The sequence below is a fragment of the Blennius ocellaris genome (assembly GCF_963422515.1).
Source record: "Blennius ocellaris genome assembly, chromosome: 5".
Lineage (NCBI taxonomy): Eukaryota > Metazoa > Chordata > Actinopteri > Blenniiformes > Blenniidae > Blennius > Blennius ocellaris.
Genome location: NC_137654.1, coordinates 21,493,967 through 21,508,877, shown reverse-complemented (window position 1 = coordinate 21,508,877; position 14,911 = coordinate 21,493,967). Strand labels below are relative to the sequence as shown.

The window sequence follows — 14,911 nt, the reverse complement described above, 5'->3', positions numbered from 1 at the left end:
TGTCCTTTTCCTTTTGCCAGACCATGCTCACAGCCATCTCCATGAGTGCCATTGCAACAAATGGAGTCGTACCAGGTCAGTGGATATCTGAAGGCTCTTACTGTATTAGTGTGTTTGTGTGTTAACCGAGTGGGCACTGAGTCTTTCGTGTTTATTGTGACTGCAGCCGGGGGGTCATATTACATGATCTCTCGCTCTCTGGGGCCTGAGTTTGGCGGCGCCGTTGGGATCTGCTTCTACCTGGGCACCACGTTTGCAGGAGCCATGTACATACTTGGCTGTATTGAAATTTTGCTGGTGAGTAGAATCAAACATGTGAGATATCCCTTTATAATTGACATGCAGTCCTTGTAGGTGGATTTTATTTCAGTCTGAGATTTTTATATCCTCTCTATCCTCTTTCTTCCCCACTTTTAGATTTATATAGTTCCTCAGGCAGCCATCTTTAAAATCGAGGGTCTGGAGGGGCCGGAGGCGGAGGCGGCTCTCCTCAACAACATGCGGGTGTACGGTACCATTGTGCTGAGCTTCATGTCGCTGGTGGTGTTTGTGGGGGTCAAGTACGTCAACAAGCTGGCATTGGTCTTCCTCGCCTGTGTCATCCTCTCCATTGTGGCGGTTTACGCTGGTGTCATCAAGACCGCTATTGACCCCCCTGTCTTTCCGTAAGTTACTCTTTTGACAACAAACTTCTCAAATCTGACAATGTTGTAGCCACGTTTTTGTTTTGTTTCTTTCAATAGTGTCTGTATCCTGGGAAATCGAACGCTTAGTTCAAAAGGATATGACATCTGTGCAAAGGCCATTGAGATAGACAATGATACCGTCACCACTCAACTGTGGAGGTCCTTCTGTGATTCTGATTCCCTCAACGCCACTTGTGACGAATACTTCAACAACAACAACGTCACAGAGATACAGGGAATCCCTGGGGTCACTAGTGGGATCCTGGCAGGTGAGTGTTCAACATGACGAATGTCACTTACTCGTGCATTTCATTTGTTGTGATCTTTCTCTTCTGTTCTTGTCAGAAAACCTGTTTGGCAATTACCTTGAAAAAGGGATGATTGTAGAGAAGCGTGGACTTGCATCTGACGCAGATCCAGACAGTCCCACAACCAGCTCCAATCGTTACGTCGTGGCTGACATCACCAGCTTCTTCACCCTGCTGGTGGGAATCTACTTCCCATCTGTCACAGGTACCACTGAGAAGATGACCAGGTCTTAATCCACTTGAGATGCTGCTTTTACTCTAACTTTCATCGAACTTTAGTGTAAACTTTTTGATATCAAAATATGCATGAATTTGATGCCAGTTAAATCTGAGCAATTTTTACAGTTGAAGCGGTTTCCTCAAAATGAATTAATAATCTGATTACCGTATAGAACCAATAAATAAATCAAATGGAGAATTTCTCTCTTTTGCTATCTTCACCTCGGCAAGTACAACTTTTGATGTTGATTCTGTCCACAGTGGATTCACAAAGAGGATTACACACCATCTTTACCATTCATATAAAAACAGATTTTCGAAGGTGTCTCCTCTCACAGGTATTATGGCTGGCTCCAACCGCTCTGGAGACCTGCGCGATGCTCAGAAGTCAATCCCCATCGGCACCATTGCAGCCATCACCACCACTTCCACTGTGTGTATCCTTCATGGAGCCGAAAGCTGAAGGATGGCGGAACTCAAAAAAAGTTTTTTGAAAAGTTAGAATAAAAGATTTCAGTCTCGATAAGACAGGAGTGACTCAGTAATTTCAGCGCTAAGAGTCGGCTGGCTTCCCACTTCTTTTTCATGTTCATCTTGTATCTTCATATCCTCTCAATAATGTTTTCTTTAATAGTTTTTTCTCTCAGACATGTCCTGTGTGATCTTGTTTGGCGCTTGCATCGAAGGAGTCGTCTTAAGAGACAAGTAAGAGACAAATAACTGTGTTTATTCGTGTGGATTTGAAGTATCTTTGTTCATGTAAAAGCTTTAAAACCTGATCGTTTATTTGCAAATGTCAGCTTATGGTTCTTTCCTCATTTTTCTTGACAGGTTTGGTGAAGGAGTTAATGGTAATCTGGTGATTGGTACTCTGGCGTGGCCGTCCCCGTGGGTCATCGTGTTCGGCTCCTTCTTCTCCACCTGTGGAGCAGGACTTCAGAGTCTGACCGGAGCTCCACGTCTCCTCCAGGCCATCTCCAGGGACGGCATCATCCCCTTTCTCAGAGTGCGTGGCAGTCAAATGCAACTTTCAGACTAAAACCAGAGCAATGTTTCACACCTACAGTAGTTAGACAACTTGTATATTCTCCTTTGCCTGAAGATTTTGAAACAGAACATCATGATTACAATATTTAAATCTCACACACGACATGCCCCCGCAGGTTTTTGGCCACGGCAAAGCCAATGGAGAGCCCACCTGGGCGCTCCTGCTCACCACCAGCATTTGTGAGATTGGCATCATCATCGCGTCCCTGGATGCAGTGGCTCCCATCCTCTCCATGTAAGGAGATCATGTATCACATCACTGAGATTCTCTGTATGGTTTCTCTCTCAAGATCACACGGTTTGTCCTTCCTACGTCCTTGTCTCTTTAGGTTCTTCTTGATGTGCTACATGTTCGTCAATCTGGCCTGTGCACTACAGACTCTGCTGAGGACTCCAAACTGGAGGCCTCGTTTTAAATTCTACCACTGGTGAGTTTTTACTCTAATTGTGCTCACAAACCTTTTATTTTTTTTTATAAGTTTCTTTCAAATCCTGTACTGTTCACATCTGTTTCCTCCACTTTGCTGTCTTCTTTGACATTATCTTTGCCAGTATATAGGTGTGATCATAATCAAAGCCATCCATGTCTATATATGTGCTGATGGTATGTTTTTATTATTTCCTTCTTTGCTTATATTTTCTGAGCCGGTAACACTAGAATTTGTTGTTTTGTTTTTTTTTTACTTTTTATATATGCCAACATTTGAATCACTTTGTGAGGATTCTGTGTATAAACTGGAGTCAGGAGCCAGAAAAATTCTCATAAGGGATTAATAAATTGAACTGACGGATTTTTTGCATAGTCGCACGTCAGTCCAGCCAGCTGTCTTCCATACACAGGGATAACACTTGGATAAAATAATCCACTCACATTCAATTTTGAGCCACTACTTAATTTAACAAGCATGGACTTGGATTGTGGGAAGAAGTGGGAGCACCTCATAGCAAAGGGAGGACTCGCAAAGCCTTTGACTTGTTTCTTGCAGTGAGGCGATATAGTTAACTTCTCAACTCTCCTGCATGGGAGCCATTCGTTAAAGTCCAAATACATGTGTAAATAACACCACTAGAAAGATAAAGGGCACAACTTTTGGTTAAATATTGAAGCATACGGCCTTGCAAGCACTTGACCTAGGCAGGTCAGTCAAAATGTGCTTTCAGTATCGCCTGCACACGAATTCTCATGGGAACCTGGAGTTTACGGGTCTTCTCACATGAAGTGAAAGCGCCATGATTATGAGCTGTGGTCACGCTAGATTAAGCCAGTGGTGAAGACCGGTGAAGCTCTGGGTTAAAGTAAACATGATGTCTGGTCCTCCTCAGGGCTCTTTCTTTCCTGGGTATGAGCCTGTGCCTGTCACTCATGTTCATCTGTTCCTGGTATTACGCCATCGTGGCTATGGGCATCGCCACCTGCATCTACAAATATATTGAGTTCTGTGGGTAAGTAATTGTGACTTCAGCCTCACATCTGGGCAGAATTGCAGACACCTGTGAAGGAATAAGCTTGTTCTCATTACACATCGTGTTTTTTTGGTTGTTAGAAACACATTATTGAGTACAATACACACAGCATGTGCAAACCTCTTCATGTTTTGTGAGACAGAGCAGAGAAGGAGTGGGGTGACGGGATACGTGGGATCTCGCTCAGCGCCGCACGCTTCGCTCTGATGAGGTTGGAGGAGGGCCCGCCACATACCAAGAACTGGAGGTCACTTCAATCAATCTCAGCATTTTCAAAGGGATGTTTTGAGTTGACTGTGAGTTTTTTCATAAGCAGTGCCATCTTTTTTATTTTGTTTTTTAAATCTTTCTATGATTATTAGGCCTCAGATTCTGGTACTGGTCAGTGTGGACGCAGAGCAGAACGTGGAGCAGCCTCGACTGCTGTCCCTGGCCAATCAGCTGAAAGCAGGGAAGGGTCTGACCATCGTTGGCACGTCTGTTCAAGGAACCTTTCTCAAAAATTATACCGAAGCGCAGAGGGCAGATCAGGTTTGTCCAGAGTTTATGACTCCCCAGCCCGCAGTCAAAGTTATGCGGGATTCACGCAAAATCAACTCATATTTTCCATATGTGCAAATCTTAATACACACAATATATCAACAGTTTTCCAAAAGTCTTTAACCATCTGTTTTGTTCTTTTTTTCAATCTTTGTGTCTCTGCAGTCTTTGCGTAAGTTGATGGAGACAGAACGAGTGAAGGGCTTCTCCCAGGTGGTCATCTCCTCCAACCTGAGAGATGGAACCTCCCACTTGATCCAGGTGGGAGGACTCGGAGGCCTGAAGCACAACACTGTAATGGTCAGCTGGCCCCGTTATTGGAAACAACCTGAGTACCACCAGCAGTTCAGGAATTTTATCGGTATGTTCAAAACCCATTGTGTGAATGTTTATTGGTTTACATGAGTTCTGTGCTTTTTGTATTTTTTTCATATTGATCACTTTTACTGAGGTAGTGAGGGTTGATTGATTGACTGCGTCAGAAATGCACTGTTTATCTCATTATGATGTGATTGTACTTAGTTTTTGGAGGGTTTTTGTTTGGGGGGTGGAGGGGGTTACTTCGAGAGTGTTTTAATCTAGAGTTGTGTTCCATCATTAAACGTTTAACATTCTACTACTTGATGTAAAGTCAAAGCATTTACCGCTTAATGTATGACTTTCTATTTCTATCACAGTCTTAACACCACGAAGGTACACTGTATATTTCAGGAGAATATTCAATAAAGTAATCTAATAAACAAATAAATACACACTGGTCCCCTCATTTGATACATTTGTTTGAACTGATCCAGAATAGCTCATAGTCACTGCAACCTTCGACTTCTTTTTATAATGTGTGTATTTTTTTTACATTTCAGAGGTGGTGAGAGAAACAACCATAGCGAGTCTGGCTCTGTTGGTTCCGAAGAATATCTCCAGCTATCCGTCCAATGGGGAACGCTTCACTGAAGGCCACATAGACGTGTGGTGGATCGTTCACGACGGAGGCATGCTGATGTTGCTGCCCTTCCTGCTGCGCCAGCATAAGGTCTGAAGCAGGAACACTGCTTTCTTCACACGCTCAAGAAATAATTGCAATCTGGATCCTTTTTAAATTACGTTATTGCTTTCTTCCTTGCATCACCGCTTTTTAATCATTACAGACCATCAGCTGCCCAAGTGTGATCAAAATTAAATTAAATAAGTGATAATCTTGGTGTAGACGGTAAATAAATAAATAAACAACAACACACACATCATCTCATCTCAATGCAGACTTTGTTACCTGTGAATGTCTCGCACTGTAGGTGTGGAGGAAGTGCAAGATGCGCATTTTCACTGTAGCTCAGATGGATGACAACAGCATTCAGATGAAGAAGGACCTCATCACCTTCCTCTATCATCTGCGCATTGATGCCGTGGTGGAAGTGGTGGAGATGGTGAGAAGCTTGTCTGGCACATACCTCTGAGAATCCAAGATCTTTACAGAAGTAGAAACAGTCAAATAACAACTTCCTGATGTGTGCAAGCTGGTATTTAAAAAAAAACCAAAACATTATGTCATGCCTTTGTAGCATGTTGCATTCACCTAATGTTTTTAACAGCTTGACGGTGACATCTCAGCCTACACCTATGAGAAGACCCTGATAATGGAGCAACGCTCACAGATCCTGAAGCAAATGCATCTGACCAAGAATGAGATGGAGAGAGAGGTAAACATTACAAATCTCTATTATCTGCACATGAAAAATAAAGTTTCAGTTTGTCATTCTTCATTATAACGTTTTAGGCTTTTTATTGAGAATAATAAGATGTCTGTCTGGACTCGTCCGATTTGACAGAGGAGAAAATGAACTCCAGAGGGAAATTAGGAATTGAGTGGTATGTTTCCCATTCTATCATCACAGATCCAGAGCATTACAGATTCATCCCGCGGGTCCATCCGGCGCAAGAATCCGCCTGCACTGAGGGCCCAGCCCAGCACTGAGGAGGGAGAGAAATCAGAAGAGGAGGTAACGCAGCTGTGCCTTTTCCTTCACTTTCTCCTGTTGTGTCGTGTTATTCAGCTTCTCATGCTGTTTCCTTGTAAGATGAGCAGTCACGGCAATATTTATCAGTAATCAATAACTTCCACAGGCCACTCATTCCTGACACATATCCTATTTCATTCTGTCCCATCATCACTCCATGGTGTACCTCTTTCAATCTGGTGCTGTGTCCCAACCAAAACAGCCCATCCCGGGTAAGAACACCTCCACCCCCACCAGTCCCACGTCACCAGTTTCTCCAGCAGGGGGCGCCACCGCCTGGAAAGACAACAAGGGTTCAAACAAGGGGAAGAGCCCTCCATCAGCAGCCACAGTGACTGGCAGAGACCTTTTCAATTTCAACATGAAGCCGTGAGTCACCTGTCACACACACACACACACACACACACACACACACACACACACACACGCACACACACACACACACACACACACACACACACACACACACACACACACACACACACACACACACACACACACAATTTTATCCAAAACTTGAAAATTGTTTGAATCACTGATTCAGGATGAAAATAAAACTGTCTGACTGATTTTACGTTTTATTATACAGCAACACTTCTAAGAAATATTTTTTCTTTTAAGTCTTATGTAAAACCTTATGGAGGTTGTCTCTTCTACTGCTGTAATAAATGCAAATACATTTTTGCATGATCCATATTGAACTTGTACTTGTCAATACACAGTCCTAATTCCACAATCACCACCGATAGCTATGGACACTTTAGCAGTTTTTTAACCTCCTGGATGCAACTCACTTGTTTTCACCTCGTTTTGCAAAATGCTGCAGGGAATGGGAGCATTTGTAAGTATGAGCACGCTGTAGTAAAATATGAATGGATTTTTGGTCCACTGAAAAGTGGAAGAGTGATCCAGGCCCATTCTGACCTCCTGTTGTTCTGCTTCAGGAACCAGACGGACGTGCGACGCATGCACACAGCCATGCGGCTGAATGAAGTCATCACAAAGAAATCTAAAGAGGCAAAACTCGTCCTGCTCAACATGCCTGGACCACCGAAAAACCGCGTGGGCGAGGAAAACTGTATCCTCCATCTGTTAAGCTCATCTTTGTGTGTTTGTTTTATGCAGTGAGCTATTGCACCAGAGGAAAAGCTGTCAAACATTGGGTTTTGCATCCTTTTCTTTCTCTTTGAAATTACATGGACAATTTCACAATGTAGTGAAGAATATCCAATATCACTCAACCATGACAGCTTTTTAAAACATTCTTACTGCAGGATATGTATTCAATTCAATTCAATTCAATTCAAACTTTATTTCTATAGCCCTTTACAATCACCCGGTGGCATCCAAAGTGCTTTACAACAAAGCTAAAACAATACATTAAGAAATAAATACGAGAATAAATACATAAAAACAAAAAAATAAAACACAGATGCTGTCTGTGGGCGGTGCGGCAGGTTGGTGAAGCCTTCCAGAAATTCATAAAAACAGAGCATACAGAATAAAATACACTGCCCTAGACAGAGTTAAAAGCCAACTTTAAAAAGTGAATTTTCAGCTTTGATTTAAAAAGGCCGAGATAGTCTTTTTTTCTGTATAGTCTTTTTTTTTTTTTTTTTTTTTAAACCTTTAGTTGGGGTAGTTTACTATAGAGGTGTTCTGTTCGTGCATGTTAGGTTCTCTGTTTTATTCACATTTTAGTGTAGGGGCAACAGTGGAATAGAGGCTCAGGGAGAAATACATTTTGGTTTAGTTTAATCAGGAGGTTTATGAGTTAGGGGTGTGGCCTCTCTGAGTGGAGAAAGCTGAGCAAATGCAACATGTTGCACTCACTTATTATTGTCTTTTCATTGAAGAAAAAAACCGCCGAAGAATTTAGCTGTTTTCCTTTGAGCCTTTAAATTGACATTTAGATGAAACAGCTCAACATATTGTGTTAAAATAGTTTTCCTATAGATCTCAGAGTCATATGAAAGTCATGTAACTTTGAGAAGAAACAGCTTTGGGTAGGTGATTGTAAATGATGTGGCAGCTTTTTGTCCAGTACCAAGCATCAGATGCATTCATTTAATTATTAACATCTTTAAAGCAACAGCTATAACATCAAATGTAAATTGACAGCTCACCTGTTCTGTCATTGAAGGATCACATCCAGATTCAAATGTTTGTATTGATGTTTGACTTGACCTGAAGTATCTGGCGAGATTTTTTTTTAACTATGAATCCATTCATCTTCCCGATGGTTTCATCCAATAAGGGTTACAGGTTGCTGTGTGTGTGTGTGTGAATTTAATCAAAGCATGACATCTGCTGTGTGTAAATGTGGACGTTTGATCCTTCACTGAGTCTTTCAGACATGGAGTTCCTCGAAGTTTTGACTGAAGGCCTGAACCGAGTCCTCCTGGTGCGCGGGGGCGGACGAGAGGTCATCACCATCTACTCCTGAAGAACTTCTATGGTCGTTTGTCAGCACTTACACGAAAGAATGTTCATCTGGGAGACATTGATTATGTCTGTTTTAAACCTTTTGTTTTTCTTCCTCTTGTCGTCTGTGAAAATCTAAATTGTAACATTTTTACCTTTTACCACTGTTTAGCATCACTGCTATCTCTATATTTATTCATCTGAACATGTCTGTTTTTGTCTGAATCAAGATACTGGATTCAGACTTTCCTCATGTCAAGTAAGACATATATTATTGAGAGCATTAAGGAGAAGCAGAGATAGAGACTGGTCTTTCACTTTTCATGATTATTTATAACAGGTTTCTACTCGTGTTAGTGTAAGATTACACCATTTATGAAAAAGATATGCCTGACAGATTTATTACTGTGAAGAGAATTATTTTATGGGGGTGATCATGATCTTATTTCTGTGAGATAATTTTCCACAGCAAAATATTGACTTTTCAAAGTATAACTAATCACAGACTCAGTGAACTACATCTGGTTCTCTGATGATAGAACAAATAATCCATTACTTTTAGTAACTTTCTCAACAGTCAGATTCAGGGCGGCAAATGTGAACAGTTCAGAAAGTGTGTCATCTCATCAACATTAATCCTGCATTAAATCAGATTTTGCCATCTATCAGGCTTTCAGTTACCTATGTGTGTGCGTACGATGAATGTTTAACTTCTATTTGTGTCTGGTTTAGTCATTTTGTATATACATTCAAGTATTTATAGAGCCACTGTCAGAATTTTACAAAACTAAGCCAAATCTGGAAGCAATTTGCAGAAATAAACCAGTTCTTACCCCAGAACATGTATAGTTTCATCATAAAGTATTTAGTTAAATTGTTTACTATATAGGTGTTTGTTCACACATGTACATATACAGCTGTATAAGATTTGATGACCTTATATTCTCATTTGTCTTCGTGCTGTGTGATATTTTACCTGGGAAATTCCCCATCGCTTTCCATTGAAAATACCATTTCGAGCCCCTAATTTATTTTTCCTTCAATCGTACGTTTTAAAAGTATTTTATTCTTCCTCTGACTGACTTTATACAAGTGGTTTTAAGCTGAAGCATAAATATACACATCATAGACACGAGGTTATTTCTTTTTTATAATAAAAAGTTGTACAGCCTCATATGTTTTGTAGGATCAAGGCGTGGTTTTAGGACTTAAGGCTGATTAAAAGTCACAGGGAGTTTTAAGGACTAAGCTTTTTATGGTTAAAGATGAGGAGTTAAGAAAATGTATTATGTGAAGGAGAAGGTACACAAAGCGGTGTGTGTGTGTGTGTGTGTGTGTGTGTGTGTGTGTGTGTGTGTGTGTGTGTGTGTGTGTGTGTGTGTGTGTGTGTGTGTGTGTGTGTGCGCGCGCGTGCGCGCGTGTGTGCTCACGCGTGTGTGTGCGTGCATGCGTGTGCACATGTGAGTACATGTAACAGCCAGTAATGGAATCATTTTTGGACTTTTTCAGTGTAATCAAGCTTGTAGCATGATAACTTCACAATAGCATAACAGGACATTTATCGTATTGAAATCTGATTCTGACAATAATGTAATAATCGATTACATTACATGACTGCAGAAGCATATTTTTTAAAAATTATTTAATTAAACGGATCATTTAAAAATGTAGTAACTGTTGTGTAATGGTGCATAAATAGTGCTGCACTTCATGGAAATAAAAGGCAAATAAAAGCTTATTATCGCAAGTTTTGTGAGGTTTCCTCGAATAGTGGATGAGCACAGGTATATGATGCAACACTCTCACAGTCATGACAAAAAAAAGTATTCTATTTGTTACTGGCAGTGCGTGTGTGTGTGTGTGTGTGTGTGTGTGTGTGTGTGTGTGTGTGTGTGTGTGTGTGTGTGTGTGTGTGTGTGTGTGTGCGTGCGTGCGTGCGTGCGTGCGTGTGTGGTGTGTGTGTGTGTGTACGTTCTGTTGAAGTGAGACTGAGGGGACACTTGTAAATAAATCTGTGACATTAAAATTTGAGAAAACATTTATTTTGGGTCAAAGCTAGTTTTATAGACAACCATTTATATTGTCTTTAAAAGAAAAGGTTTTAAAAATGCAGTTATGTACAAGAAATCTGCACAAAATGCAATACATTAAAATCATCATTTTTTGCAATGGTTACTGCCGTACTGATTTCACTTGGGTGTTCGAACTCTGTGTTGATGTTAAAGTTACATAAGAGCAGACGGATTGGTGCAGCCTTTGTACTGTACATATTGTTCTGAAATAGAAAATGAAGCTACAGCGGCTCTGTAAGGCTGAACTCTTTGAGGTAAAGATCAGCATGCAAGCATACCTTTTTTTGATGTTTTGTGCCGTAGCTACTGACGGTGGTTGTGGCATAAAGAAAGTAAATAATCTGGTTTCCAAAGCTGTAATCAAGACTACAATGAAATACATGGAAATTATATTTTGGAGGGAAAAGTTTTTTTTTTTTTCTTCTTTTTCAATGTTCATACAATGTCATCATCAACATAGATGTATTCCTGTCATATGTCAAATGATTAAAATCTTTTTCCACCTTGCAGTTAGGATGTCAGGGTGAATCCCTGTTGCTTTGACTCCCCTATAAGGACTCCCATGCGTAAACACCAATATTGCAGTGGGTCAACATGTAAAATATTAACAACATTCAACAGCTGCTGTCTATAATCATCTTTATCTAGATTTAGAAACAACAAAAACAAAGGTTTTAACTTACATGCCTGTGTGTACAGGTCAACAGACTCTCTTCTGCAGTGTTTCGTACTAGATCAGCAAACACAATCATAGAGACAGGTCAGAACTCATTTTTCTCTGCAGCATGATGGAATAAATGGGTTATAAAGACAAATCCCTTTATCTTTCATGCGTACTAAACAGGACAACGGTAAGATTGTCATCAGCATTTCACCAGTCCTGAAGGAGCAGTGGGTAGCCATTGCATAGTGGCCAGGTAATAATCAGGTGGGACTTTCTGGCGTACGGTGGTGACGATATATTTCTATTCAAACCGGTGACCTTCTGGTGAAAAGCACATTTGACAAACCTCAGAAGCACCACTGTTGCTGACCAACAGTGTTTACTGAAAGCTCCTGGTGTGCCCAGAGCAGAGACTGACATGCAGTCATTGGAAAGGATGAATAATACATGGTTCAACACCCCCTGCATGAGCGCAAAGTTTGGGCTCTAACAACTCGCAGTGGCGTCAGTGTCAGTGTGCACCAGCCTCAACATGTTAGCGCGGTTATCCTTTTCAACGCTTGGCAGCAACTGTTATTGTTTCATGATATGTTGAGCCTCATTTATTCCAGATGCTGCATACATTTAGTGGGACATGTTGCAACCATTTTTCATACCGTTTTTCATTGTTCACAGCAAAGCTTACTGTTATTTTATGCTCCTATTACCATGAGTAGACAAGTAGACAATTATTCATATCGGATATATACTGTGCTTTGTTTTCTCTGCTGTAGAAGAAAGTAAATGGCCAAGAATCCAACCCTCACAGGTAATGAATCTGTCTCACAAACTTCCTACTTAGATGAGCGTTTGATAATCATGAACAAACGGGTTAAGAAAGGTAGAACGCAGTGACTTTGTTAATGATGCAAGCTTTAAGCTGAGCAGAATTTACTCTTTTATCATGGGTTTATCATTTCTTTTGGACCCTCGTTGTTTTCCAAAATATATACATAATATTGTATGTGTCAGTTATGAAAGTGAACAAGCTTTGTTGTGAATCATGTCTCAATAAATATTTACCCAGCAGGTATTTGGTGGCCATAAATCTCTCGAGCTGCACCACTGGTCTTCAGTGTGTCAGTAACTTTAAAAGTGGAAGTGTATTCTGGTGTCAGGTACTCGTACAAATTATGTTGCGGGTTGGCCGCAATAGAAACAGCAAAATGCTGATGGCTGAAAAACTATTGTGTGCAATGTAATGAGGGACAAAGTCCTGCCAGCAGCACAATTCCTCTGGGACAGGAGTGTGATCGTGTTTGAGTGAGAAGAGGTCTGTGTGTGTTTGACCTGTCTTATCTAAAGACAGATAATCCAGACTGGAAAACAGAGGACTGTCATTTGCTCCAGCGTGCAGCCAGGATGAAGACACAGTCCGGCAGCCTTCGAGTGAGGTTACCCGTGTTTGTGTTTGTTGCACAGGTGGCCTTCGTTGCCCTTTATTTTGCCTTCGTGACCTACGACGAACACAGCAACGCACGTTTTCAAACCAACCAGACGAACCCCATGCACAATGCAGTGTACAGGGACTACACTTACTTCACAGACATACAGGTCATGATATTCCTCGGATTTGGATGCCTGCTGGCGTTTTTCAGGCTTTATGGCTTCGGGGGAATGGTTTTCAACTTCCTTGTGGCTACTTTTTCTATCCAGTGGGCCATTCTAGTGCAAGGCTACTTCCAGTTCAGTCATGACGGTAAGATCCATCTGGGAGTGATAAACCTCATCAACGCAGAGTTTGCCTGTGCCGTGGTGCTGATATCTTTTGGGGCAGTGTTGGGGAAGACAAGCCCCTTGCAGCTGCTGGTCATGGCACTGTTGGAGGTGCCGTTGTTTGCGCTCACAGAATGGGCTGTGCTGAAGTATCTGAAGATCAATGATGCGGGAGGCTCCATTCTCATTCATATCTTTGCCTGTTATTTTGGTTTGGGAGTTACCTTTATGCTGTACAGGCCTCGTCTGAATGAAGGCCATGCAAAAGAGCAGACCAGTTACCAGTCTGACATCCTGTCTGTGATGGGGACCTTGTTTCTCTGGGTCTTCTGGCCTTCGTTCAACTCAGCATTAACCCTGAAAGGCGATGACCAGCACAGGGCCATCCTCCACACCTTCCTCGGCCTCAGTGCCTCCACACTCACGGCATTCGCTCTCTCTGCATTCATGAACAACAAGGGGAAGTTCACAATGGCTGACGTTCAGAACGTGACCCTGGCTGGAGGGGTGACAGTCGGGGCATCAGTGGACATGATGGTGTCGCCCGCAGCTGCTTATGCTCTGGGTATAATAGGCGGCACGGTTTGCATGCTGGGATACAAGTACTTGAGTCCCTTCTTGGCACGGCGGCTCAGGATCCAGGATCAGTGTGGGATACATAACTTGCATGGTCTCCCAGGACTTATATCCTGTGCCGCAGGGATCTGTGCCATACTGATGGCCACGGAGGAGGCGTACGGACCCAGTTTGTATGAGATCTTCACCCACAGAGCGCCCGTGGAAGGCGATCCAAAGCTGCAAGAGCTCCAGAGATTGATACCTGGGATCCAGCCTGGTTTGGGGAGGACTGCCAGAGAACAGGCTCTCTTCCAGGTAGCAGCTGTGTTTTCCACTGTCGGACTGTCAGCACTGGGAGGGATTCTCACCGGTTTTGTTTTGAGGATTCCATACTTTGCATCACCATCAGATGATTTCTGTTTTGACGATGAGCCGTTTTTTGAGGTTCCCCCTGACTATAATTTACTCCCCAAAGTCAGACACACAATTACAACCGAGGATTCTAGTGCTTAACACGGAAAAACCAATGAAGTTAATGTCTTTTTCCTGACAAAAGTGCAGGCAAACGTCTACATTTTCTTTGTGAGAAACAAATTCACTGTTCTGCTGAAAGTATTTACATATATTGTGTTGAAAATGTTTGCATGTGTGATTCAAGACAACTTGAATCAGGATATTCTCTGTAAACATGAGAAGAAACTGTGGAAGGGTCATCTGAAAGAAATCGGTATCAACCATTTTTTTTTTTTTTACATCAAGTATGCAACATGCAATAAATTGTGTAAGCCATGTGGTGATTATATCAATAAATAAGACAGACGGATAAAAAAAAACAATGCAGTACAATCAAATTACAAATGGGCTTCATTTATATAACATAGCAAGTTACTAATCTGATACAGAAAGAATGTTTGCCGGTTGTGTTTTCTTCTTCGTGTGCACTAGATGGCGACAGAGGACTTTAAAATAACCTGAACCTGGGAATTCATATTTTGGCCTTTCTGATTCCTTCAATGCTGAGTTGTATTTCTGTTGGTGTTTGTGATGAAAATTAAATAAAATCTGATTAATAAAAGTTCCAATGTGAAGAGAGCAAGTAATTTGGAGAAAATCCAGAAACCAATCCAGAAGTGGAGGCCATGTAGAGTAATAAATGTATAAT

At 41.6% G+C, this 14,911-nt stretch overlaps 2 protein-coding genes across 2 annotated transcripts in view; both read left to right on the top strand.

The window, feature by feature from the left end:
• slc12a5b (solute carrier family 12 member 5b) overlaps positions 1 to 8,722 on the top strand; it is a gene marked incomplete at both ends in the record, with an annotated part of 36,825 nt that extends 28,103 nt beyond the window's left edge. Inside the window, 22 exons of the mRNA XM_080496064.1 lie at positions 21 to 75; positions 167 to 297; positions 418 to 665; positions 744 to 955; positions 1,032 to 1,199; positions 1,552 to 1,650; positions 1,861 to 1,918; positions 2,045 to 2,219; positions 2,377 to 2,495; positions 2,590 to 2,688; positions 3,584 to 3,703; positions 3,867 to 3,971; positions 4,087 to 4,255; positions 4,430 to 4,625; positions 5,125 to 5,294; positions 5,554 to 5,685; positions 5,851 to 5,958; positions 6,154 to 6,258; positions 6,452 to 6,645; positions 7,103 to 7,117; positions 7,221 to 7,354; positions 8,631 to 8,722. Coding sequence (XP_080352190.1) covers positions 21 to 75; positions 167 to 297; positions 418 to 665; positions 744 to 955; positions 1,032 to 1,199; positions 1,552 to 1,650; positions 1,861 to 1,918; positions 2,045 to 2,219; positions 2,377 to 2,495; positions 2,590 to 2,688; positions 3,584 to 3,703; positions 3,867 to 3,971; positions 4,087 to 4,255; positions 4,430 to 4,625; positions 5,125 to 5,294; positions 5,554 to 5,685; positions 5,851 to 5,958; positions 6,154 to 6,258; positions 6,452 to 6,645; positions 7,103 to 7,117; positions 7,221 to 7,354; positions 8,631 to 8,722 — 2,904 coding nt within the window. The remainder of the gene's footprint in view (positions 1 to 20; positions 76 to 166; positions 298 to 417; positions 666 to 743; positions 956 to 1,031; positions 1,200 to 1,551; positions 1,651 to 1,860; positions 1,919 to 2,044; positions 2,220 to 2,376; positions 2,496 to 2,589; positions 2,689 to 3,583; positions 3,704 to 3,866; positions 3,972 to 4,086; positions 4,256 to 4,429; positions 4,626 to 5,124; positions 5,295 to 5,553; positions 5,686 to 5,850; positions 5,959 to 6,153; positions 6,259 to 6,451; positions 6,646 to 7,102; positions 7,118 to 7,220; positions 7,355 to 8,630) is intronic.
• A 4,115-nt stretch (positions 8,723 to 12,837) lies between these two features.
• rh50 (Rh50-like protein) lies at positions 12,838 to 14,262 on the top strand (the record flags this gene model as incomplete). The annotated part of the gene is made up of 1 exon (XM_080496911.1): positions 12,838 to 14,262. One exon carries the CDS (start codon positions 12,838 to 12,840, stop codon positions 14,260 to 14,262), a length of 1,425 nt encoding a protein of 474 aa, XP_080353037.1.
• Positions 14,263 to 14,911: the final 649 nt, after the last annotated feature.